This window comes from Cervus canadensis, chromosome 6, assembly GCF_019320065.1.
Source record: "Cervus canadensis isolate Bull #8, Minnesota chromosome 6, ASM1932006v1, whole genome shotgun sequence".
Lineage (NCBI taxonomy): Eukaryota > Metazoa > Chordata > Mammalia > Artiodactyla > Cervidae > Cervus > Cervus canadensis.
In genome coordinates, this window is record NC_057391.1 from 74,088,480 (window position 1) to 74,114,988 (window position 26,509).

The 26,509-nt window shown below is 47.4% G+C and overlaps 1 protein-coding gene across 1 annotated transcript; it reads right to left on the reverse strand.

Moving 5' to 3' along the window:
- Positions 1-683: 683 nt before the first annotated feature.
- Positions 684-20,440, reverse strand: PLEK2 (pleckstrin 2). Its single transcript, XM_043472329.1, has 9 exons — positions 20,167-20,440; positions 8,851-9,015; positions 6,669-6,850; positions 5,060-5,151; positions 4,573-4,760; positions 4,246-4,347; positions 3,873-3,956; positions 1,967-2,045; positions 684-1,202 (listed from the first exon to the last, which is right to left on the reverse strand). The coding sequence occupies exons 1-9, from the start codon at positions 20,206-20,208 to the stop codon at positions 1,075-1,077; spliced, it is 1,062 nt and encodes a 353-aa protein (XP_043328264.1). The 5' UTR covers positions 20,209-20,440; the 3' UTR covers positions 684-1,074.
- Between the last annotated feature and the right edge of the window lie 6,069 nt (positions 20,441-26,509).

Below are 26,509 nucleotides of genomic sequence, written 5' to 3' on the forward strand. Positions count from 1 at the left end.
TACAATGTAAGGAATAAAGTAAAACCTCATTAGCTTGGAATTACTGATCTGAATGATCAGGTATTCTAGACAAGATCAAGAGAAGATAGTTCAAACTATTGAATGAATTTTTACTTAAGCACTTTGGAGGTGTTCACGCCCCTTAAATGTAAGTTACGTATCTATTCATTGAAGGAAGTCTAAGCAGTTGTACTGGCAGATTACTGTATTAAGCTTGAAAGTAATAAAAATGTTTTTAAAGACACTGTATGATACAGACTTTTCACTACTTCAGATTAACCTAACTGATGAAGCTTCTTGGTACCTATTTGTCTCCATTAATCTTCATTCTAAAACCAAAACTTCATGCCTTAATTCTCCCATTGACATCTTTCTCTCCTTTAGAAAGCTCCTGCATCTTTCTAAACAACTTTTTTCACAGAAAAGCTGTAATTTTACTTTTATGTATGTGACTAATCCAACTGAGTCCATGATTTCTTTTCTGCAATGTATAATACTTACGAAGGCTTTTTTTCAAAACAAAATATTTCATTCAAGATTTTGCCCCCATCCCCACTTTAAGATGAGGCTTTAAGCTCACTTGAGATGTTTTTATAATCAGCTTGCCTAATAATTCGTATAGCCTTAAGCATGAAAAACCTTTGAAAACTGAAACTTTGTATAGGAATTCTAATAGCCAGGAACAAGTGTCAATTTTTATTTATTCCAAAGGAGTTAAGAGGTGCTGACAGCATTTCCGAGAGCTCCATCATGAGGTTACAGTGTTTTGTTCAGTATTACATGGCCAGTTAGTGTGACAAGGGAGACCTACTTTGGTACCCAAGGAATGGCTGGTTGTGATAATGGGCAAAAGTCAAGGTGCTGACTTGGCTGACAAGGCTGCTTCAGCATTTACAGGTTAACTGTAAATGAAGGTGGGGAAGGCAATAGCACCACTGCCAGCTTTAAGGAACTCCACCAATCTCACTCCAAAGCAGTACAAAATATAAAAAGTTAAAAGTCTTAACATACTCCCATTGTCCAGGAAATCCTGTGTAGAGGGAGGCATCTCAGTCCCATTCCCTCAGGTCCTTGTCACGTTAGCTTCTTGATAGCTTCAATCCACTCTGAACGCTCAGCCTTGCTGCTGGCCTGGATATAATAGTGTATGTCATCCTTAGTAATCACTTTGAAGAGATTTCCCTGGACATTCCCTTTAACCCCTAGGCAGGAAGAAAAAAAAGAAAAATAAGTGAGTGAATATCCATGTCTACTTTCAGCTGGAAGCAGCTGAAAGTCACTGAGACAGACAAAAACACATAATGAAGTATTTCTTAGTACAAGTGTACATATATGGTTAGGCAATCCCACCAGAGGCATGCTTTCCTATTTGCCTCCCATCCATCCCCTCTCCCTCATCTGTGCCTTAAGGCCTGGCAGTTTTATGTCTGAACGTTCTTAAAAGACCTCTTGGCCTGCCCTCTATGCTAACCACAGGTCTGCAGTCTTACTCACATCAAAAAAGTCCAGAAGGTTTTATGTTAAAAGCATAGACAGATGCAGGATTTGACTGGAATTGTTTAATTTCTTTGAACCTCAATCTTCCCATCCATAAATTGAGAATAGTACTACCTGCCTTAGCTGTCTAGTGTGAAATTAGCATATAACAGAGATTAAATGGTGTTGTCAATCTTTAAACACTATTGTAAGCTATTGTTCTTAGGTGGAAGCTTATGGGCCAATAAGCACAGGAAAGGGTGGGAAAGAATATTAAAGATGAGAATTATTTAGTTGTGTTGTTAAAACACTAAGAATACCCCATGTGTCCTTTCTCTGATTTTGAAATTGGCTTCACAATTCACACCATTCATTGTCTCACTGAGAAAGCCCCACGCAGGCCCCACAGCTTAGCCCATCATCAGCAGAGCATTACTGAGAGCAGGAGGGAGGACCCTGGGATGAGGATGGGGCCAAAGTTGCCCCTTACCAGTGGGGACGCCGTTATCCTCCAGAGCTGACACCAGGGAGCCACGAAGAGAAAAGCCACCCACTGGCCGGTTCTCTTCCTGCAAAGGAAAGGAGACCCGATTAGGGACTGTGTGAAGGCACAGAACTCTTATTAGAAGAGATGAAAATAACTGGACCACGTTACCCGTCTCCTGAGAAACCTGCATGCAAGTCAAGAGGCAACAGTTAGAACCTCACATGGAACAACTGGTGCAAACTTGGGAAAAGGAGGATGTCAAGGATGGATATTGTCACTCTGTTTATTTAACTTACATGCAGAAATGTCGGATTGGATAGATCACATGCTGGAATCAAGATTGCCAGGAGAAATATCAACAACCTCAGATATGCAGATGATACCACTCTAATGGTGAAAAGCCATTTAGAGGAACTAAAGAACCTCTTAATGAGGGTGAAAGAGGAGAGTGGCTTAAAACTCAAAATTCAAAAAACTAAGATAATGGCATCCAGTCCCATCACTTCATGGCAAATAGATGGGAAAAAAGTAGAAGCCGGGACAGATTTTCTTTTCTTGGGCTTCAAAATCACGGCAGACAGTGACTGCAGCCATGAAGTTAAAAGATGCTTTCTCCTTGGAAGGAAAGCTATGACAAATCTAGACAGCATATTAAAAAACAGAGACATCACTTTGCAGGTCCATATAGTCAAAGCTATGGTTTTTCCAGTAGTCATGTACAGATGTGAGAGTTGGACCATAAAGAAGGCTGAACACTGAAGAACTGAATCTTTTGAACTGTGGTGCTAGAGAAGACTCTTAAGAGTCCCTTGGACTGCAGGAAGAGCAAACCAGTCAATCCTAAAGGAAATCAACCCTGAATAATTCATTGGAAGGACTAGGCTGAAGCTGAAGCTCCAATAATTTGGCCAACTGATGTGAAGAACTGACTCATTGGAAAAGACCCTGATGCTGGGAAAGACTGAGGGCAGGAGAAGAATCGGGAGACAGAGGATGAGATAGATAGCATCACCGACTCAATGGACATGAGTTTGAGCAAACTTTGGGAGATGATGAAGGACAGGGAAGGCTTGTGTGCTGCAGTCCATGGGGTCACAAAGATGTTGGACAGGACTGAGCAACTGGGCAATAACAACAGAAGAATCATGCTCTCATCATACCACCCTCAGTTAGCCTGCTAAAGAATTAGTCCATGAGAGTCATTTGTAACAGAAGATGAGGCTGAACTTGGACATCCCATGGCAAGTTATCTGCATGAGCGAGGAAGCTTGGGCTTCACTTCACAGCCAGTCACACCAGCACCAGGCCCCTCCCTGCCCCTTAGCCCTCCCTGTGGTCCAGCAGGGTCCCCAGGGGCTCCTTCAAGTTCTTGGCTTAGGGTTGGGTTCCTGACTGAATGCCCACTCTTCATTATTTCAAAAAACAAATGAAAATCACACAGCGACCAAGATAAGGCTGAACACAGTAATACTTATTATCTGAAATCCAGAATTATGGCTTAAATATTAAATGGCAAAGGAAACCTTTCAAAACATTGGTGGGGACAAGAGGATGAGGGGGCAGAATTCATGGCCTCTTTGTGTGGAAAGGGGTGAAAAGAGGCTGGAAAGCACAGTCAGGAGTCTTCATCAGCTCAGCGCCCCCTTCGTAGGCACACGGCCAGCTTTGGAGGAACTGAAAGATGCTTTTCCTCCCAAAATAATGAAGATCCACTGAGTAGGATCAACTGAGCAGGTGACGATGTGATGAAAGAAAAGAGACGTCAGACTGGGAGGAGCAGTTTGCAACTGTGGAAGGAAAGGCATCATGGGTGGAAGTTATGGTAGGGAGGCTGGGAGGAAGGCTGGAGATGGAACCAGCCCCGCTCTGCTGGGGAGAGATGTGTCTGGAAGCACGACAAGGCACTCACTTTGGAAGGGTCGTAGTAATGCAGAAAAGCCGGGTCCTTCCTCAGAACAAAGCGCCGCACCTTCCAGTTTTTCCTCTTGTGCCCCTGAGGCAAAAAAAGGGTGTATGGCTCATGGGTGACAGCTTGTAGTCACATCCTCCCACCTTCACGCCTCTAATGCCTTAGGCCTGCTTGTCTGGGACTCCTATGGGCACAGACATGTGCCGGCCCCTTGCCTTGCTCCCTGTGGCCACCGCCAGACCCTGGCTTAGCAGATGCTGACAACTAATGCCCTCTGGAGTCTCAGCCCTTCCCACCCTTTGTGGGGGTTCCCGCCTCCCCCGAGGTTCAGGACTGTCCACCTCCTCCCTGCTCCAAGGTGGCCGTCCCATACCTGCTTGGCCAGATAGCCTTGCTTCACCACAGTGCCACTTAACTCCATGGTGCTGAGACTGATTTCTTCCTTGGGACTTATCTTCTTCTTGCAGCTCTCAGCCTGATAGGAAGGAGAGACAAGGACTCTTGTTACCAACACATCCCAGCTCCAGGCTGGGGAAGCTCCCACAGGGGAAAGGAAACTCCCACTCCACCTGGGGGTGAAGCTGTCCCCCCCTCTCCGAGCCCTAGGCCTCTCCCCGCTGACCGTGGAGCCCTGGCCAACACTGGGTGGCCTCTTCCTCTCTCTGCTCCTGTGCCAAGAGGAACCCAAGCCCTCACTTACGAATGTGTACAGGGCCGTGGAGTCATCCAGGAACTGCTCAGACAGATCCCCCGAGCGAATGGCTCCCGTGCTTCGGGTGCCTACTGGCCGAAGGAAGTTCTCCTCCATGAGCACCGAGGCCAGCGTCACAGCCTCCAGACGGCTGGCGGCAAAGCCGGTGGAGAGGAGCCAGTCCACCAGGGAGGAGCCTGCGGCGGGCAAGGGCAGCACCCGTCAAGACAACAGGCTCCAGCTTCCTCAGGGGCGCCTGGCTGTGACCTCATTGACCTTGACCCCTGGGGCAGCCTTGAACAGCCTTGGGGCTCAGCCCTGGAGCAGATCAAACGCCACCCCTGCTGCCCAGAGCTGTGGCCGCACCCACATCTCAGGCTGGCACGTTGGCTGCCAGGCAGCTCAGGCCTCAACACCACTGAGTCCCAGGTCACCAAGCCCTAGGTCTCCAGGGCCTGGCCTGGCCCTGGGGTTGGGGTGGGGGTCGGGGGCTCACCTATGAAGGTCTTTTTGTAGGTGCTTCCCTGCTCCATGTTGGGGCTTGGCCGGATTCCGCAGGTACTGTCGCGCATCTTGTCCACGATGCGACTACACGGAAGGAAGGCAAAAGAGAGGAGACCCTTGTCACATTGACAGGAATGAGGGTGGGTCCATGAGCCACTGCTGAGGGTATAAAGCACGTGGCAAGTGGCATAATACACATCGCAGAGAAAGAGGGGTATTCTGTTATGCATCAGAATTTGAGAGGCAGGATTGGGGAACATTTCTTCTTGCTCATCTAAATGTTCTAATAATTCTATGCTAGACAGGTATTATGTTTGTAGTAAAACTAAAGAGCTGTGACTTAATTTAAAAACCGAAGAATTATCTATGATCCGCTATATAAAGTCCAAATTCCTCCAGCTACTTCTCAAAAGTCACCCATCACTTGAACCCACTCTCATCTGCCGCTGGTCCTCCTGCACTCACCATGGGTTAGCCACGCCCTAGATGCACAAATGATGCTTTTGAACTGTGGGGCTGGAGAAGACTCTTAAGAGTCCCTCAGAAAGCAAGGAGACCAAACCAGTCAATCCTAAAGGAAATCAACTCTGAATGTTCATTGGAAGGACTGATGCTGGAGCTCCAATACTTTGGCCACCTGATACAAAGAGCCGACTCACTGGAAAAGACCTTGATGCTGGGAAAGACTGAGGGGAGAGGAGAAGGGGCAACGGAGGAGGAGACGGTTGGATGGCACCATTGATACAATGTACATGAGCCAGGGCAAAGCCCGGGAGATGGTGAGGAACAGGGTGGCCTGCCGTGCTGCAGTCCATGGGGTCGCGAAGAGTCAGACGTGACTTAACGACTGAACAGCAAAGATGCACAATCAAGATTCCAGAGCCTGGTATGGAGTTTTTTGGTAAGCCTGGGAAGTTCTGCTTCCTGTAAAGTTAGTGGGCATTTCCTGCAGATGCTGGACATAACAATTCCCATGATGGGAATTCCTTTCATCCTTCCCTACTTTACAGTATCACTGCCACCACTGACCTGCTTTCCTTCTGTTCTGTGGGACGATCCTGGCCACCAATGGCAGACCTTCTCTCATTCTCTATTTAGGTACTTGGACTGGAAAGCCCCTGAGATGAGACTTTGTTTTATGCCCATCTGCATGAGCACCTAGAGCGATGTGTGGCAGGCAGCAAGCATTCAGTAACTATTTCTTAAAAGAGTGAATGGATGGATGGATGAAGAATCCCACAGAAAGAGAATGCAGCTCCTAACAGAACACACGTTCTTGCCACCAGGCTGCAAACAAGACTAATGACTTGGTGAGTGGAGATTCCTGGGGAGCTGTTTGTATAGCCCTGAGCATCCCGGTTGACACTGAAGGGAGGGGGTCAAGACACTGAGGGGGACAGGAGCAGCAGGGACCCCAGGAGGTCACCAGGGCAGGCTGGCAGGGCCACTCCCACCGAGAGAAAACAATGCCAACAGGCCCTGGAGCATCGCTGCAGCACCAGCCAGGCCCGTGCAGCGGCCACAGAGGCCCCTCCTGAGGCGGGCAGACAGCAGAGGCCGCAGCAAAGCCAGGGGGGGCGAGGGCAGGGCCGGGCACGCACTGCAGGCTGATGTGAGGGGGCAGCTTGAAGGAGTTCTTCAGCAGGTGAAGCTGCTGGACCTTCCCCGGCTGCCCCGCGTGGATGGCCCCTGTTATCTCGAAGGCCCAGGCGTCCCTCTCCTCTCGAGAACAGGCCTCCAGGAGGTACTCCGTGGATGTCTGAGTTTTCAGCTTAATGAGGAGCTGTGGGAAGAGACAGCCAGTCAGACCAGGCAGGCGAGAGAGAGAGAGAGAGCTGGCTGGGCAGCAAAAATGACAGAACCGAAGCAGATCCGGGAGACCACGTGATCCAGAGACTGCCGAACGCCTCACCCCTCGACCACGTCCCAGCCACCGGGCCTTTAAAGACTCCCTTGTACACCTCCAGTGACAAAGAGTTCACCACCTTGGCCCCTTTGAACAGACTAATTAGCACAGAGTCTGCTTCCTGGGGCCTTGGTCTCTCTGCTCCCGATTCTGCCTTCTAGGTTAAGCTCACCTCTTATGAGAGCCCCTGTGCTAAAGAGGGAAACACACAGGCTTCCAGGTGAGACTCAGCTAGATCCATAGCTGCGGTCGCTTGGGCACATTAAAGGACCCACTGGGCCTCCCAGTGCCTTCATCTGTCCCATGAGGCTATTAATGCCTACCCCGAAGGAACTCAGTTCTGATCCTTTTGATCATCTTTTTAATTTATTTTTTAAAATGTATTTATTTTTAATTGAAGGATAATTGCTTTACAATAGCTCGGTTGGTAAAGATTCTGCCTGCAATGCAGGAGACCCAGGTTCGATCCCTGGGTCACGAAGATCCCTTGGAGGAGGAGACGGCAACCCACTCCAGTATTCTTGCCTGGAGAATCCCACGGACAGAGGAGCCTGGCAGGCTACAGTCTATGGGATCCAAGAGTCGGACATGACTTAGTGACTAAACTATTGTGTTGGTTTCTGCCAACATCAACATGAATCAGCCATAGTATACCTATGTCCCCTCCTTCGTGAGCCTCCCTCCCACTTCCCTCCCCATCCCACCCCTCTAGGTTGTTACAGAGTCCCAGATTGAGCTCCCTGAGCAAATTCCCACTGGCTATTTACATATGCTAATGCAAGTTTCCATGTTACTTTCTCCATACATTCCCACCCTCTCCTTCCTCAACAGCCCCCATCCTGCCCCCATGTCCTAGTCTGTTCTCTATGTCTACATCTGAGCTGCTTCTTGATTGGGTCTAGTCATCCCAAGTCTTTCACACATTCCTCATATAATATGGTTTAAACTTTCTCAACCAGTTCATGTCCAAATCTCCATCCATCCCAAAGTTGTACCTGAGCCAGACGGCTTGTAAGGGCATCTTCCTCCTTTTCAGCAAGACAGTGTTCTCTATGGCAGATAATATCTGTACCAACATTGGAACTCTGCTTTTCAATTAACCACTTGCTTTCATAACAAGAGCATTAACTGAAAGAAGCAATCTGACAATCTTCTTCCTTGACTCCTCCAAGCCTAGCAAATTTCTTGGCACTTACTGAGCCCTCGGTAAATGATTAATTCAGATTCTTTTCGGATGGTAGATGGTAAATGATTAATTCAGGTTCTTTTTAGGGTTGAGCTGCTCTTGACTTTTGGAACACGTACCCACTGGGGGATGAAAGCCATCCTATTGAACCTGAAAGAAGCAATCTGACAATCTTCTTCCTTGACTCCTCCAAGCCTAGCAAATTTCTTGGCACTTACTGAGCCCTCGGTAAATGATTAATTCAGATTCTTTTCGGATGGTAGATGGTAAATGATTAATTCAGGTTCTTTTTAGGGTTGAGCTGCTCTTGACTTTTGGAACACGTACCCACTGGGGGATGAAAGCCATCCTATTGAACCTGAAGTAGCAGTAACTACTCACATTTGTGTGGTACCTCCTGGGCTACAAGTGTTTTGACCCACCATTACCTTCATGATCCTCATCATAGCTGTGAGCGACAGTCAGGTGTCATTACATGATCCCAGTTTATAGACGAGGATCTCAGGCTCAGAGAGGTTCAATTACTTGCCCAAGGTCACGTGCCTGGTATGTGGCGCAGCCAGGATTTGAGTCTAGGTTTTTCAGTAACTCAGCTGTTACCATGACTCATTCCACCTTCACCTAAGAGGCCAGGGAGGGAGGTAGTCCGGGGAGTGGGAGGAAGGCGCTGGGAAGAGGGGCCTTCACTTACCGGGCGATTTTCATACTCCAGGCAGGGGCAGGTGATGGTGCAGCCATCCAGAAGGATGCAGCCCTTGGGAGGGGTCACTTTCCGACCCCCCTCGAACTTGTAGTATAGAAGCGTGTTCTGCCGAAGAATGAACCACCGCGCTTTCCAGTTGTGGACAATGTGACCCTGAGGACAGACAGGAGAGCCCTGAGGTGAGCTGGCCGAGGGGACGACCTGGTCATAGGGAGAAGAGTCTCGTTGCACAGGTGGTCAGACTGTGCCATGGGATCAACTCTCCAATAAGGAGACAGCGCTCTCTCTCTTGCTTAGCTTAATTTTATTTTCTAATTTTGAAATAATTTCAATTCAGAGAAAAGTTGAAGACAAGCATAAAACTTTTTTACAAAAAAAAAAAAACTTTTATAAAACCATTAAGAGTTAGTTTTTAACATGATGCTCTATGTGTTAATATTGATGCTTCTCAATATTTTATTGTGTCTCCTACCAAAAAATAAAAAGTATTTCCAACATAACCACAATACAATCAACATTAGGAAATTTACATGAATATGTTATTTTCCTCTGTTCCATAAACTCCACTCAAGTTTCACCAGTTATCCCAATAATGTCCTTAAGAGCCAAAAGGTCCTATTCCAAATTATATGTTTACTTTCATTTTCATGAAGAAATTGTGAGCTTTGGATCTCTTTGTCATCTCTTTTGAGTATGTAACAAAGCCTTTGGCGTTCACTTTCTAGTTCCCATTTTTTCTTTTTTTCTGTGGTTATAAGCCTTGAAAGAAACTGCAAAGTACACAGAAGAAAAGATCCTAGGGACTTCCCTGATGGTCCAGGGGCTAAGACTCTGAGCTCTCAGTGTAGGAGGCGTAGGTTCCATCCCTGATCTGGGAACTAGATCCCACATGCAGCAACTAAGAGTTCACCTGCTGCAACAAAAGATCCTACATGCCTCAATGAAGACCCAGCACAGCCAAATAAATAAATACAAAAAAGAGAGAAATCCTGTTAATACCTTGCATTTCCTTTGTCTTTTTCCCTTTTATTATTTTTTTAATCAAGAGCATATTATGTATAGTTTTATTTTCTAGTCTTTCTTTTATTGACTTTGCCAAGCATTTTCTCACACCATTGCTACTGCTAAGTCACTTCAGTCGTGTCCGACTCTGTACGACCCCGTAGACGGCAGCCCACCAGGCTTCCCCGTCCCTGGGATTCTCCAGGCAAGAATACTGGAGTGGGCTGCCATTTCCTTCTCCAATGCATGAAAGTGAAAAATGAAAGTAAAGTCGCTCAGTCGTGTCTGACTCTTAGCGACCCCATGGACTGCAGCCTACCAGGCTTCTCCGTCCATGGGATTTTCCAGGCAAGAGTACTGGAGTGGGGTGCCATTGCCTTCTCTGTCTCACACCATTAAATTTCTTTAAAACATGTCTTTTAATGACCAACAGGTGGATGTATCATTTCCTTGCCCATCTCCTGTTGTTTACAACTGAGGTTTCCTTTTTTCCCCCCACTATTATTAACAACTCCATAATGAATATCCTTGCACATAAGTTTTGATCTGCATCTCTAATTTTTTCCCCTTAGGATATATTCCCCCAAAAAATATTACTAGTTGAGGGATGTAGGCAATTTTTAAAATTGCTAAGTCACTTCAGTCGTGTCCGACTCTGTGCGACCCCATAGACAGCAAGCCCACCAGGCTCCCCCGTCCCTGGGATTCTCCAGGCAAGAACACTGGAGTGGGTTGCCATTTTCTTCTCCAATGCATGAAAGTGAAAAGTGAAAGTAAAGTCACTCAGTCGTGTCTGACTCAGCAACCCCATGGACCGCACCCTACCAGGCTCCTCCATCCATGGAATTTTCCAGGCAAGAGTACTGGAGTGGGGTGCCATGGCCTTCTCCATTGTAAAGCTGAAGCAAATTAAGAACTCTAACTATCTGACCTAACCTGGTGTGACAGGCCTAAAAGGCAGGAGAGTCTGGGGGGCTCTCAGATGGGTAATGAAGCCAATGGACAAGACAGGCAGGTGAAGACAGAAAGTCTGAACAGACCAGTGGATGGGGGAATGTCTGCTGAAGAATCAGAATAGAATAACCTTGTGCATGCTCATGAAAGCAATTTTCTTGGCATACTTCCCAGAGCAGAGCCCAATTAGGGCTGGATTCTAACCAAGAGAGATGCACTTTATCTGAATCAGAGACTGTCCCCGATTCACTGGTTTCCTGACCCAGCACTGATTCATTTCCAAGGTCCCTTCAGTTGTCACATCTATGATGCTGCAGTCCTGTTCGACACTCAGCAGGTATGCACTGAGCGTGTTAGTGAACTGGAAATGGTTGAAGGGGTGACTGTGTGAGCACTGGTCTAAGCCAAACAGAATTTACTGTGGTAACTATGGCAAATATATAGGCTTCCCTGGTGGCTCAGATGGTAAAGAATCTGCCTGCAATGCAGGAGACCTGGGTTCAGTCCCTGGGTAGGGAATATCCCCTGGAGAAGGGAATAGTTACTCACTCCAGTATTCTTGCCTGGAGAATCCCATGGACAGAGGAACCTAGCAGGCTAGAGTCCATGGGGTCACAAAGAGTCAGATACAACTGAGTGACTAACATTTTCACTTTTCCATATACATATATATACATATATATTTAACTGGAATTTTAAATATATATATATTTATATAAATATTTATACATCTCTATATATTAAATGTTTATATATATATACATTTATATATTTAATATATATATTTAATTGTCACCCTACTAATTTAACTTATATGGAGAGTACATTATGTGAAATGCCAGGCTGGATGAAGCACAAGCTGGAATCAAGACTGCCGGGAGAAATATCAATAATCTCAGATATGCAGATGACACCACTCTTAAGGCAGAAAGCAAAGAACAACTCAAGAGTCTCTTGATGAAAGTGAAAGAGGAGAGTGAAAAAGCTGGCTTAAAACTCAACATTCAGAAAACGAAGATCATGGCATCAGTCCCATCACTTCATGGCAAATAGATGGTGAAACAATGGAAACAGTGATAGATTTTATTTTTGTGGGCTCCAAAATTACTGTAGATAGTGATGGCAGCCATGAAATTAAAAGACACTTGCTCCTTGGAAGAAAAGCTATGACAAACCTAGACAGCATATTAAAAGGCAGAGACATTACTTTGCCAACAAAGTTCATCTAGTCAAAACTGTGTTTTTTCCAGTGGTCATGTATGGATATGAGAATTGGACTATAAAGAAAGTTGAGCACTGAAGAATTGATGCTCTTGAACTGAGGTGTTGGAGAAGACTCTTGAGAGTCCCTTGGACTGCAAGGAGTTCCAACCAGTCCATCCTAAAGGAAATCAGTCCTGAATATTCATTAGAAGGACTGATGCTGAAGCTGAAGCTCCAATCCTTTGGCCACCTGATGCAAAGAACTGACTCCTTGGAAAAGACCCTGATGCTGGGAAAGATTGAAGGCAGGAGGAGAAGGGGACGACAGAGGATGAGATGGTTGGGTGGCATCACCTACTCGATGGACATGAGTTTGAGTAAGCTCTGGGAGTTGGTGATGCACAGGGAAGCCTGGAGTGCTGCAGTCCATGGGGTCACAAAGAGTCGGACACAACTGAGCAACTGAACTGAACTAAATTGGAATATAATTGCTTTACAAAGTTGTGCTAGTTTCTGTTGTACAATGAAGTGAATCAGCCACATGCATACATATATCCCCTTCCTCTTGAGCCTCCCTCCTACCCTAAATATGACTTTTAACAGTTAATCTGACAAGAGTTTACTAATATGTCTAAGTGTCATTATGTTCCATGGTGTGTGAGCTGTGGGCATGAGAGGACCGATATGTCAAGCTGAATTTTACAGTTTTGTTCTCTTCACTCTGTCCTGTACCAAGAATCCACATCACACGATGGCTGATGGCTGTCCTTGACACAAGCTGACATGTTTAAAGAAGTGAAAAAGATTTGGCTCTAACTCCTCAGCAATGGGGGTCCTGTACTGCCCTCTACATGGCCCAGACTCAGGTCTCCTTGCTCGATGAGCCCCTGCTGAGGGGGTTCAAGTGCATCATTAGCAGTAAAGGCAGTGAACTTCCAGCACACAGGTGTGGCTGGTGCAGAGAGAGGAGATTGCCATCTAAGCTGATGGCATGCGGGCCAGTGTAAGGTGAAGGAGAGGAGGTGAAACAATCTTAAAACATAGGTATTCTGGCCTGAATTATGCCCTTCTCCCAGATTCAGACGTTGATGCCCCAACCACTCCCCCGACCTCTACCTTGCGCTGTGCTGTGCTTAGTCAGTGAGTCGTGCCTGACTCTTTGTGACCCCGTGGACTGTAGCCCGCCAGACTCCTCTGTCCATGGGATTCTCCAGGCAAGAATACTGGGGTGCATTGCCATGCCCTCCTCCAGGGGATCTTCCCCACCCAGGGATTGAACCCAGGTCTCCGACATTGCAGGCGGATTCTTTACCACCTAAGCCACCAAGGAAGCCCAAGAATACTGGAGCAGGTAGCCTATCCCTTCTCCAGGGGATCTTCCTGACCCAAGAAATCACCACTACCTTAGAATGTGACTGTATTTGAAGAGTCTTTAAGGAGGTGATTAGGTTAAATGGGGCCATTGTGTGCGTGCTAAGTCACTTCAGTCCTGTCCAACTCTTTGCCATCCTATGGACTGTAGCCCACCAGGCTCCCCTGGGATTCTCCAGGCAAGAATACTGGAGTGGGTTGCCATGCCCTCCTCCAGGGGAATCTTCCCCATCCAGGGATGGAACCTGATTCTCCTACGTCTCCTGCATTGGCAGATGGGTTCTTTACCACTAGCACCACCTGGGAAGCCCAGATGAGGCCATTACTTGGGTCTTAATCCAATGTGACTGAGGGCCTCAAGAGAAGAGGAAATTTGGACACACAGGTGTCAGGGAGGCCTGTACACAGAGGAAAGACCTTGTGAGCACACAGCCAGAGGTGCCAAGTGTGGGCGAGCTGAGGAGATGGCCTAAGAGGAAACCAAACCTTCGACACGTTAAACCTTGGACTCCAGCCTCCAGAACTGTGGGAAATAAATCTCTGTTGCTTAGGCAGCCCCGTCTGTGGTCTTTTGTTACAGGAGCCCTCATAAACTAAAACAACAGAGAAAGAAGAAAGGGGCCTGGAGGTGTTAGGGAGAAAGGTGAAACCAACAGATGTTGAGCAGAACAAACTAATACACAGATAAGGCTACATTTCCTGGATGAAACGCTACGTTTCCCAGAATTTCTGGCAGGGGAACAGGGAGGTGGTTAGGTGGCTGCCAGTCCTGTGCATGGAGCACTGATGCGTGTTTGGCAGCCACCAACGTAGCAGGCTAGTGGTGGAAGGACAGGGTTTTCTGATAGCCAGTCCCCGAGTTATCAGGAACAAGTGACAAACAGTGACGGCAGGGTGTTTCCACTAGAGACGTCTCCTGGTGCTGTGGGGTATTTCTGTCTGGCTGCATTGTCGCTGGATGTATGGCACTCGGTCTTCCCAAATATCTCCGAGTTATTCTTCTGTTCAAACTTGCTAGAGTGCACTGCGTTACGAGCAGCTAAGAATCCAGTCTGACAGCAACGGACAGTGGTCTGAGAAAGGCTGATGAGATGGGCTCACTTTGTAGGTACAGCACTTGAAGCAGCTGGTGACCTCACTCTGGCCGGAGGGGAATCCCTAGACTTTTAAGCAGAATGATGACAAGCTTAGGTGCTCATGTTAAAAAAAAATCACCTGACCGCACTGCGGCAGAACAGCTGAATAAGGTTGGCCAGACGGGAGTGGGCAGCTCAGCTAGAGGTTCCTGTAGTAACACACAAAACAGGAAGCATCCCAGCTCTACAGATAAACTACGCCAAACTGAGAGGGGTTAAGACACTGACCCAAAGTCAGCAGCTGGTGATCAGAGGGTGTTAGAGACCAAAAATACACTGGTATAAAGGGGAAATGAACCCAGGCCTCCCTTCACCTGGGCGTCTTCTACCTTCTCCAGGCTCCTTGTCTGGAAGCAGCTGGTGGTGATCAGAGGTCATTTGGACCATGAACAGCTTAGCGCCCCGTTAGAGGGGAGGAGAGTCCATACGATGGGATGTAACCCTAGGACTGGGCTTAGGAAGCACAGAATTTTACAGCCGGAGGATCCTTTGAAAAAGCCTATATAATTCTATGGGCTTCCCTGGTGGCTCAGATGGTAAAGAATCTAAACTCCCTAAGTTTAATAATGAGGAAACTGAGGCCTGGAAAGGTCTTGCCCGAGACTCTACAAAGAAGCAGAGATGGTACTTACTACGGGTTGAATTATGTCCCTGCAAAACATATGTTGAATGGGGATCTGTGAATGAGGTCTTATTTGGAAATAGGGTCTTTGCAGATGTAATCAGGATAAGATGAAGTCATACCAGATTCAGTTCAGGTCAGTTCAGTCACTCAGTCGTGTCCCACTCTTTGTGGCCCCATGGACTACAGCATGCCAGGCTTCCCTGTCCATCACCAACCCAGAGCTTGCTCAAACTCATGTCCATTGAGTCAGTGATGCCATCCAACCATCACATCCTCTGTCATCCCCTTCTCCTCCTGCCTTCAATCTTTCCCGGGATCAGGGTCTTTTCCAAGGGGTCAGTTCTTTGCATCAGGGTCTTTTCCAATGAGTCAGTTCTTCCTATCAGGTGGCCAAAGGATTGGAGCTTCAGCTTCAGCATCAGTCCTTCCAACGAATATTCAGGACTGATTTCCTTTAGGATTGACTGGTTTAATCTCCTTGCAGTCCAAGGGACTCTCAAGAGTCTTCTCCAACACCATAGTTTGAAAGCATCAAGTCTTCAGTGCTCCTCAGCTTTCTTTATGGTTCAACTCTCACATCTATACATGACTACTGGAAAAACCATAACTTTGACTAGACAGACCTTTGTTGGCAAAGTAATATCTGTTTTTTGATATGCTGTCTAGGTTTGTCATAGCTTTTCTTCCAAGGAGCAAGTGTCTTTTAATTTCATGGCTGCAGTCACCTTCTGCAAAGATTTTGGAGCCTAAGAAAATAAAATCTGTCACTGTTTCCATTGTTTCCCCATCTATTTCCCATGAAGTGATGGGACCGGATGCCATGATCTTCGTTTTCTGAATGTTGAGTTTTAAGCCAATTTTTTCACTCTCCTTTTTCACTTTCATCAAGAGGCTTTTCAGTTTCTCTTCACTTTCTGCCATAAGGGTGGTGTCACCTGCATATCTGAGGTTATTGACATTTCTCCTGGCAATCTTGATTCCAGCTTGTGCTTTATCCAGCCTGGCATTTTGCATGATGTACTCTATATATAAGTTAAATAAGCAGGGTGACAATATATAGTCTTAATGTACTCCTTTCCCAAATTGGAACTAGTCCATTATTCCATGTCAGGTTCTGTTGCTTCTTGACCTGCAATCCGATTTCTCAGGAGGCAGGTAAGGCGGTCTGGTATTCCCATCTCTTGAAGAATTTTCCACAGTTTGTTGTGATCCACACAGTCAAAGGCTTTGGCATAGTCAATAAAGCAGATGTTTTTCTGGAACTCTCTTGGTTTTTCTATGATCTAACGGATGTTGGCAATTTGAATACCAGCTGAGCCACCAGGGAAGCCCGATACTAGATTAGGATGGCCCTAAAAACATTTATATGATTGGTGTCCTTATATGAAGAGGAAATTTTGGACACTGAAAGACACACGGGGAGAAGATGGTCATGTGATGATGGGGGCAGAGATTAGAGTGAAGCACCTACAAACCAAGGAACACAGAAGAGAGCCTGTGTGAGATAATGCATGCATGCGTGCTCAGTCGTGTCCAACTCTCTGCGACCCCACAGACTGTAGCCCGCCAGGCTCCTCTGTCCATGGGATTCTCCAGGCAAGAATACTGGAGTGGGTTGCCAAGGCCTCCTCTAGCGGATCTTCCTGACCCAGGGATCGAACCCATGTCTCTTACATCTCCTGCATTGGCAGGCTGGTTCTTTACCACTAGCACCACCTGGGAAGCCCTATGCATAACCATAATTCACTTGTAATCATTTGTTTATTTGAGGGGACATGTAGGTAGTTTCCAGTTTTTATTCTCTACCTAAATAACACTTTGTTCCTAAAGCCTTTAAAAAAAAATTATTATTTATTTTTGGCTGCGGCGGGTCTTCGTTGTTCCATGACATGTGGGATCTTAGTTCCCCAATGAGGGATCAAACCCACATCCCTTGCATTGGAAGGCAGATTCTTCACCACTGGGCCACCAGGGAAGCCCCATTCCTAAAGCTTTTATGGCCTTTCCTACAGATTGAGTCCTACAGATGAAAGATCTGGGTTACAGCATGTTGACACGGCCATGTCATTTTCTGAGAGTTGTAGGAGGTACGAGCCAGGCAACCACGCCCGATGTGTTCCGGCCGCTTCCTGAAGGACAAGCAGCCCTACCCACACAGACCTGCCCTCCTTCCCGGGCAACCTCCTTTAACACCAGGCCAAGTAAGCACCCTGCATTTTTGCCTGGAGCTTCGCCGTCTTTCTTGTCTGGGCTGGATTAAGAATCAAATCCATCTTGCCCCTGCCTGTCTCCTGCTTCGCCCTCACCCGTGATGACTGTTCTGTACTCTGGGTTACCAGCTTGGGCCCCGCCCCACTTCAGGACCGTAAACCCTCTTGAACCTGTGGAATCCCACAGTCACAGTCCTGCAACTTCCCCGGTGGACACAGGGGCCGCCATCTAGGAGGAGGGGAAATGGGGGAAGCGGGAAAGTCCGAGTGATCAGGAGGGAGGGACGGTTGGCAGGGGCAAGGGGCCCCATTCCTCACTTTGCAGGAAAGGGTGTGGCTTCCGCTTGCCTCGTGGTCAGGCTCCAGCTCCAAACGCTTGTCTTTGGGTTTGGCTGGACAGCGCTTTAGGGATTTCAGTCTAGCCCATCAGTGGGCTTTTGGGGTCAGACGAGTTGACTGTCCTCCCTTCTCTGTACCTTGGACTCCCTAAGCGGCCACCCTAGACCAGCCTGTCTGAAAGAGAACTCACATCCTCCCCTCCCTTCACCCCTCCCCTGACTGCATGGTGGTGGTGGTGGTGGGATAGCATGTAAAGCAAGCCCCAGGAACAGGGGGAATGCCCACAGGGGCCCATCTCAGAGCGTTTGTCTTCAACAGGCGCCTACCCAGGCTCAGTTATTCTAACAACCAACACCTTCAGGGAACTTCCTGCAGCTTCTAACATGAGGGAAAGAAGGGACAGGGGCCTTGGTGGGAAAGCCCCTGACAATCAACAATGCCCACCAAAATCCCCACCCCTCTCCCTCACTTTAGAAGCCACAGGAAAAGATCCCCAAAGGTGCTCTCTGAGGTGTGGCTACCTCCACAAACCCTGAAGGACTAATCTATCACTTTAATCCCGGTGACACAAAGCGGGCGGGGAATTCTGTACCTGCCTGTATCCAGTCTGACCCTTGAACCAGCACAGCCTCCTACACCTCCTCTGGCTCACAATTTTGAGCAAACAACACACCCAACCTCCTATGTCAAATAATGTGTAAAATACCATGACTATATTCCCTGCTGACCTGAAAGCGACTTGGGACCTCAGGGTTGATCTGCTGGCCAGGGAAGGCCAGGGGAGGGAGAGTCCCTTCACCTCTCTTCACCCATCCCCCTGCCAAAGCTGGAAACTCATTACACGAGCCGGAAGGCTCATCCCCAGATTTTATGCTCTGCTGTTAGGTTAGCATAAATGTTCAGTGTGAACATCAATGTTAAAAGAACTTTTAAAAATCAAATTTCCCTCCTGCAGCTGCTTTTTCCTTCATTTTCTACCTTGGTCCCATATGCCTGGTTTTCGTCTGGACTCTTGCTTGCTGTGGGAAAAGCCGCTAGTGGTGACGTGGAAGGAGTAAGGATGGAGACTGCTCAGAGTCTGCTTGAATTTATGTTAGTGGGTATCTTCACCCCTCTCCTTTCCAGAATGGCTAAAACTTTTTATGCTTACCAAAGTGAAGGAAAAACAAATTATACTTATTTATTTGCTATAAACTATGATAGATTCAGGGTTTCCCTGGTGGCTCCGTGGTAAAGAACCCACCTGCCAATGCAGGATATGCAGGTTTGATCCCTGGGTCAGGAAGATCCCTTGGAGTAGGAAATTGCAACCTATTCTAGTATTCTTGCCTGGTAAATCCCATGGACAGAGGTTCCCGGTGGGCTGCAGTCCACAGGGTTGCAAAAGAGTCGGACATAACTTAGTGACTAAACAGCAACAACAATACCATGATAGATTCAACCACAACTGAAACAGAATGATCTAAAGTACTTCAGTGTCGACTGTTCCATTTATATAATATTAACACTCATAAGGGAACCAGTTGTCCCCAAATATTTTCAACATGATCAGTAAAAACTATAGAATTTTGAAAGGCTGAACACCGCACAGAAGCGACAAGTGACTGGATGGAAGGCTTGGAAAATAAAACTCCGGATTTGTGAAAAGAAACAATACAACTGGCCCCTGAACAACAGGGGATTCAGGGCAAAGATCCCTGAGCTGTTGAAAATTCACATGCAACTTTACAGCTGGTCCTCCCTATCCAGGGTTCTCTACCCAAGGACTCAACCAACCACACGGGGCTCTGGGCAAGGGCCTCATCTTTCTGCCCCCTTGGTTTCCTCATCTGCGATAGAGGGATAACAATACCCACCCTGCAGTGGGCAGCCTCAGTGGCTTCGATCCTGCTCCATCACCCACTGGTCCAGATCCTGAGCAAGCTACTTATCCTCTTTGAACTTCCTTTTCCCCTTGCAGAAAGGGCGGTTAAGATGGAACCACCGACCTGTCGGACTGTTGGGAGGATTAAGAGAGCCAGCGTCCAGGACTGGTGCACAGCAGAGGCTTAAGAAACAAAGGCTTTCTCCTTGCTCACAGGTTATTGTGAAGAATACAGGAGATGATGCATTAATCGGACGAGCTTGGGGGACTACAGAACACCCTTCTGTTGTTTTAAGACATCATAGTTAAATCCTAGACGCATCGTATTTTAGTAAGTTGTTTTAAAGAAGCTGTCCTCTAAAGGGTAGCCGCCAGCCCGCACCCCACACGCGCTAGCCGAGAGGGATTCTCCTCCTTGCCCGTACCCCCAGCCCCTCTTTTCTAGCTAAAGCTCATCCCCAGCCACCGCCCACCCGGCTCTGTCCACGACACGCGGCTCCTCCCAGAGGGGCCCCAGCCCGCCGGATCGCGGCTCAGGTGAGCCGGCGGCCGCCGCGCACCCGCCCCGAGCCGTGCCCGGAGAGGCTGGGGCGCGCTCACCCTCTTGACGAGGAAGCCCTCCTTGAGCACGCCGTCCTCCATGGCGCCGTCCCGCGCCGCCCGCTCCTCCGCTCCCGCGGCGCCCAGGAAGCGCCTCCGACTCGGCGCGGCGCCGCCCCCTGGCCCGCGCCCAGTGCCCGAGGCCGCGGGGCCTCCCGGGCAGGAAGTCAGTCCAGGTCGGGATTTCTAACGTGCTTCCCCCGCCGAAGGTGCCCTGAGGTCCGTGGTTAGTCCTCGGGTTTGACTCCCGGCCCGGCTCCCTCCATCCACGTGCCCCCTGCGCGCCTCTTACCCTTCCGTCTCTGCCCATCTGCCGCCACTCCCAGCCTTAACCAGGTGCCTGCCTGGCACCCAGCACATTGCTCTTGACTAATACTTAGGGAATCAAGCTGAACGGAAAGGATTTCAAGAATCTGGGGTCATCTGAGCTCTATGGAAATAGGGGGTGGGAGAGTGGATGAGGTGCTCCAGGTTGGGAACTTGATCCTAGCCTCTGGTGGGCGCAGAGAAATGTTCCCATTAGCTAGGTCACGGGTTTAAGGAAGCAGGCACCATCTGCAGGGGCCGTTTGGCCCCACAATACCCCTTTCTGCCAAAAAGGCTGGAACTGAACTTTCCATGATTAGGGGCAAAATTTAAGGGAGAGCCAGGGAACCCAGTAATCTAGATAAATAATATTTTAATGCAACATTCTAAAATATGTTAAGTGTTTTTGAAATTTTTTAAATAAAAAATCAGGCCAAAAAAAAAAAAAAAATCCATGTTTAACAAAATGTCAAAAACAGAGGGAAGCATCCATAATACAGAACTCGTCCTTAGGACACTGTCCGTTTATCCATTGTTTGCCCCTCAGCATGAAGGGCCCTATTAGGACTGTTCATCAGGACAGGAAAAGGCCCCAGATGCCTAAAAGGGAAGAGAAAGCTCTAGATTGGGAGAAGGTGCCCCTGGGTGCCTTTCAAAACCAGCCGGGAGCCCACCCCTAAAGCACAGTGGGCGCCCCTGCCCTAGAAATGGCCCCCTTCAACCTTCTGTACAGACTGACTTTTGGATCTCAGAGGAGTAGAAAATGAAAGGGGCTTTCATTCCATTTCAGAATGAACATCAACTCTGCACCTTCTGAAGCCAGACCTGTGTTAGGTTCAGTTCAGTCGCTCAGTCATGTCCGCCTCTGTGACCCCATGGACACCAGGCTTCCCTGTCCATCACCAACTCCCAGAGTTTATTCAAACTCATGTCCATTGAGTCGGTGATGCCATCCAACCATCTCATCCTCTGTTGTCCCTTTCTCCTCCTGCCTTCAATCTTTCCCAGCATCAGGGTCTTTTCCAATGAGTCAGTTCTTTGCATCAGGTGGCCAAAGTACTGGAGTTTCAGCTTCAGCATCAGTCCTTCCAATGAAAATTCAGGACTGATTTCCTTTAGGATGGACTGGTTGGATCTTCTTGCTGTCCAAGGGACTGTCAAGAGTCTTCTCCAACACCACTGGGTTCTAATTAATGTACAGCACACCATAAGGTGAGTTTATTATCCCATTCTTTCCAGCCAAGGAAAATGAAACTTGAAGCAGTTAAATAACTTACCCAGGGTCACACAAGCTTGGATTTTAACCCCAGGACAGTGTGAATGCACTTGTTTCTCACGTCAAGAGCTGGGAAGAGGAGGAAAGAATAATCTGAGCTGTGAAAACTTGCTGGACTCAAACCTAGGACATGAGAGACTGGAATGGGAAATTCTTATTCTTTTTGGCTCTGAAAGTGAAAGTGAATGTCACTCAGTCATGTCTGACTCTTTGCGATCCCCTGGACTATACCGTCTATGGAATTCTCTAGGACAGAATACTGGAGTGGGTAGCCTTTCCCTTCTCCAGGGGATCTTCCCAACCCAGTAATCGAACCGGGGTCTTCTGCATTGCAGGCGGATTCTTTACCAACTGAGTTATGAGGGAAGCCCTTTTGGCTCTAACTTTGGTCTGTTATTCTCCTTCTTCCTCTCAGATGCTTGGGGGGGGGGGGGGGGCAGCGAGTTGGCACAGAGGTTGTTTTGGCTTTACCCAGACACAACCCTATGAGTCTTAGAAGGGTGGCATTTTCTTTGGCAAGAGGGTTTCCTGAATGAGTTCACAGAAATGGGAAAGGGGGAAGGATTGGTTCTTTCTCCTGATGGTGTCCCTGCTAGGAGGGAGTTAAGGCCTCTACATACTTAGAACTTGCTTCTTGTCCTAGAAAAGCCCCTGGTCCAGCCCACCTTGAGTCTGACTCACTGGACCCAGAGCCTGAGTCACACCCCTTCCTCCCCTGGCTGTGGTGGCTAAGCCACCAGTCTACCAAGGAACCACAGTGACATAAACCAGACTCAACCACAGGCAAGAGGATGGAGACAGAGGAAGCAGACATACAGTGGCAAACAGCTGAGACTAGGGGAAGGAAGCAGGAAAGGGAAGGAAACTCAGGAGAAAGGAACTTGTCTTATTGTTCCAAGGACCTTTCATTTCCCGCTCAGGTCCAGAGGCTGATGTGGAAGGGACCCTGACTCTCTTAAAAGGGCCAGCTAAGGTTTGGAATGTGTTTGGAATGTGTGGAAGCTGTAGACAGCTCTAAGGTCAGTATTTGGGTGGAGGTAATTCACAGTCTGATGCAAAATTCCACCATTAGAGATTCACTCCTTTGGCTATAACTAAGAATTCCATTTAAGGTCTTTCCTGGTGGCTCGGTGGTAAAGAATCCACCTGCCAATGCAGGAGACATAGGTTTGATCCCTGGTCCCAGAAGACCCCACCTGCCATGGAGCAATTAAGCCCATGCACCACAACTACTGAGTCTGTGCTCTAGAGCCCAGAAACCACAACTGCTGAGCCCATGTGCCTCAGCTACTGAAGCCTGCACACTTAGAGCCCATGCTCTGCAACTGGAAAAGCCACCAAATTGAGAAGTTGCACACTGCAATGAAGAATAGGCCCCACTCACTGAAACCTAGAGAGAAGCCTGCAGAGCAGTGAAGATCCAGAACAGCCGATAAATATTTTTTTAAAAAGAATTCCATTTAAGATTCTTACAGTAGAAAAGGATAAATTTTTTTAAAAAAGGGATAAATCATTGTGCCTTATTCATGATGAATACCTTGACCCAGTAAGTTTATTAAAATCACAGAATCAGAATCTAAGCCTTAAATCATCTAACCCAGTACTTTATTTTATAAATTACTTGTCCATGGTCCCACAGCTGGTTAGTGGCAAAGCCAGGACCAGAAAACAAGCTAACAAGACTTCCTCCTGAGGCAAATGCAGGGGCACTTTCTCCAGCAGTGTCCTACATCAGAGCAGGACTGCAGTGAGGGATTGACTGTCTGCAAAACCAGAAAAGACTTTAAACCATGTTTCCTATGTTTATTTCTGATCATCAAAGTAATCTGTGCTCATTATAGAAAATTTAGAAAATACCAAAAAGGATAAAATCACTTAAATCCTATCACCTAGACAGGTGATGAGTATTTTTATGTGCACATATATATTTTATATAATTCATATAATTATGGGCTTCCCTTATAGCTCAGTTGGTAAAGAATCCACCTTCAGTGAAGGAGACCCCAATTTGATTCCTGGGTTGGGGAGATCTGCTGGAGAAGCGATAGGCTACCCACTCCAGTATTCTTGGGCTTCTACATACATTAATTTTATTTAAAAATTTAAACCCTTCCTTTTTTTCATTTGTGATAGCTAATAAGCATCTTCTCAAATCATTAAAAACAATTCAAAAACATAACTTTAATGGCTTCATAATGTTTCATCATGCCTGAGTCAGAATGGATTTAATCATTTCCATTTAGTTTGAATTTCCTGTTTCACCATGTATTTTTTTTTTTTAATGGAGGCTTCGTTACATGAGCACAACTGATTAAATGAGTCACCACTGGGGCTGATTTAACTCCAGCCTCTCTCCCCCAGTTGGAGATGGTGGTTGGGGTGGGTGGGACTGAAAGTTACAACTCTAATCACATGGGTGGCTCCCCCTTGACAACCAGCCCCCATCCTTAGGCTACCCAGGAGCTTCCCTTTTAAATATCATTTATTTTTTTCATTCACCTTTTATTTAGACAACTGTCCAGTATTTGCTGAGTGCCTACATTACACCAGACATGGGGGAGGAAGTGAGCAAACTACATAGACCAGGACCATTTTCATGAAACTTACTTTCCAAAGAGGAGGTGGATAACAATTAGGTGATCATCAGGTTTTTTTTTTTCTTTTTGGCTGCACCATGCGGCATGTGAGATCTTAGTTCCCAGACCAGGGACTGAACCCAAGTCCCCTGCACTGAGTCTTAACCACTGGACCGCCAGGGAAGTCCCTATGATCATTAGTTATATCATAAACACCAGAGAATAAAACAGGATCTTGTGTTAAGAGTGAACCCCAAAGACACTGTCATTTAGGCTGAAACCTAAATGATGAGAAGTCAACAGCAAGGACCCTAAGTGAGAATGAGCTTGGTGAGTGTGAAACAAGACCTATGTGGCTAGAATGAAAAGGAGAGAGAGGGAGGAGTAGCTGAGGAGGCAGTCAAGACAGCCAGAAACGTAGAGGCCAAGATAAGACGTTTGGGTTTATTTCAAGTCAATGAAAAGCAAGCAGGAAGCTTTGAGTAGCTACACGACCCAATGTGGGTTTTTAGAAAGTCACTTCCACAAAGAAGTCTTCTTGGATCCCAAGGTTAGGTTAGGACTCACTGCACTCTATACCTGAACACCCTCGACTTCATTAAGCTTCATTCATGACACTCACCTGTGCAGTGTACTTGCTTGTTTAATGCCTGATACATTCCTTGACAGACTAAGTTCCACCACAGTTGTGACTAAGGCTGTCCCGTTCCCTCTTACAACTTCAGCGCATGGTGAAGGAAAGTCCCTCAGTCCTGTCCAACTCTTTGCGACCCCACGGGCTATACATTCCATGGGATCCTCCAGGTCAGAATACCGGAGTGGGTAGCCTGTTCCCTTCGCCATGGGGTCTTCCTCACCCCGGGTTCAAACCCAGGTCTCCCGCATTGCAGGCGGATTCTGTATCAGCTGAGCCACAAACGAAGCCCTCAGCACATAGTAGGTGCTGACCAGAACGTGTTAAATGGAGAAAAAAAACCTCTTACCGCCTGTACCACAATCTTCTAAGGAGTTCCCTCACTGAGTAGGGGCTCCTTGCGGGCGAGGAGCACGTGAGAGTCATCATCTGTCTGCCCCATAACACAGCACATATCTAGGAACCAAAAACAACGCTCTGACTTCAAGGAACTCAGATGAGATCAGGTATCAGCCACAGAGCAGGGCAGCAGCATAGTGAGTGTCTTACTTATTTTCTCCAAGCCTCGGCTTCCCAGCTGTTGATGACACTTCAAGGGATCGCGGTGAGGCTCAGTGAGCACTCGCTGAATGACAGCTTGTATTACAAGCAGGAAACTCTGTGGCCGGGAACTCTGACTGACGGGATTTCAGGGAAAGCGATCTGCTGGTGCTAATTTATAACGACAATTTCAGTGTCAGGATCTGCTGACGCTCCTTTGTATCATTTTGGCAAAACTGACTTCCAGGCCGACTGCGGAGGCCGTGCCGGGGCCAGGCACGAATCGGCACGCAGCTCGGGAGACTTCCGGCCAGGGGGCCAGCTCCAAGACCAAAACGCACCACTGGCAACCTTCCGCTTGGGGAAACTCCTGTTTCACCATGTAAATGAGGCTATGTTAAATATCTCTGTACAAAAGATTTTGCTACATCCCTGATTCTTTCAGATAAATGTCTAGGGCTTAATTTTAAGTTAAAGGTATACATTCTTTTAATTCTTGATACATATCTCCAGGCTGCTTTCTAGCAACATACCACGTTTCTAGCTGCCCTCACCAGCAGCCTATACTAATGCTGGCCTCTGGTGTCTATACCAGCACTAAGCCCCACGTTTTTAGAAAGCTGCTGACTCTTTCAGACTCAATATAGGCCATCCCCACTTGCCTGTGCTCTGTTTTATCTCTGTTGGGGATGGACCCCTACTCCCCAGGGGCAGCCAACTGAAGGGGGGGGTCCCCCTGGAAGAGACTCAGAACTGGGAAGTTGGTGGGGAAAGGGCAGTGAGAGGCCCAGAACAGCGCACCACTCACAGGAAAAGGAGGGCTTGCATTTAAGAGCTTAGGCAGAGACTAGAAAGGGGGAGGACAGAGGAGCTAGAAATGCAGACAGCAGGAAAAGCTGGAAGTGAAATTTTGCCCAGATCGGGGCTTTGCGTAAGATCATCAAATTGTCCTGTGAGAAACATATTCATTCATTCACCCATCAGGGCATTCATTCACTGGAACAGGAGGCT

Coding starts and splice junctions, on each gene's coding strand:
- PLEK2 (XM_043472329.1), bottom strand. CDS start 20,208: ATGGAGGACGGCGTGCTCAAGGAGGGCTTCCTCGTCAAGAGG. Junction 4,348..4,572: donor CCACGGCCCTGTACACATTC/GTAAGTGAGGGC, acceptor CCTTCCTATCAG/GCTGAGAGCTGCAAGAAGAA. Junction 1,203..1,966: donor GGATAACGGCGTCCCCACTG/GTAAGGGGCAAC, acceptor CTTCCTGCCTAG/GGGTTAAAGGGAATGTCCAG.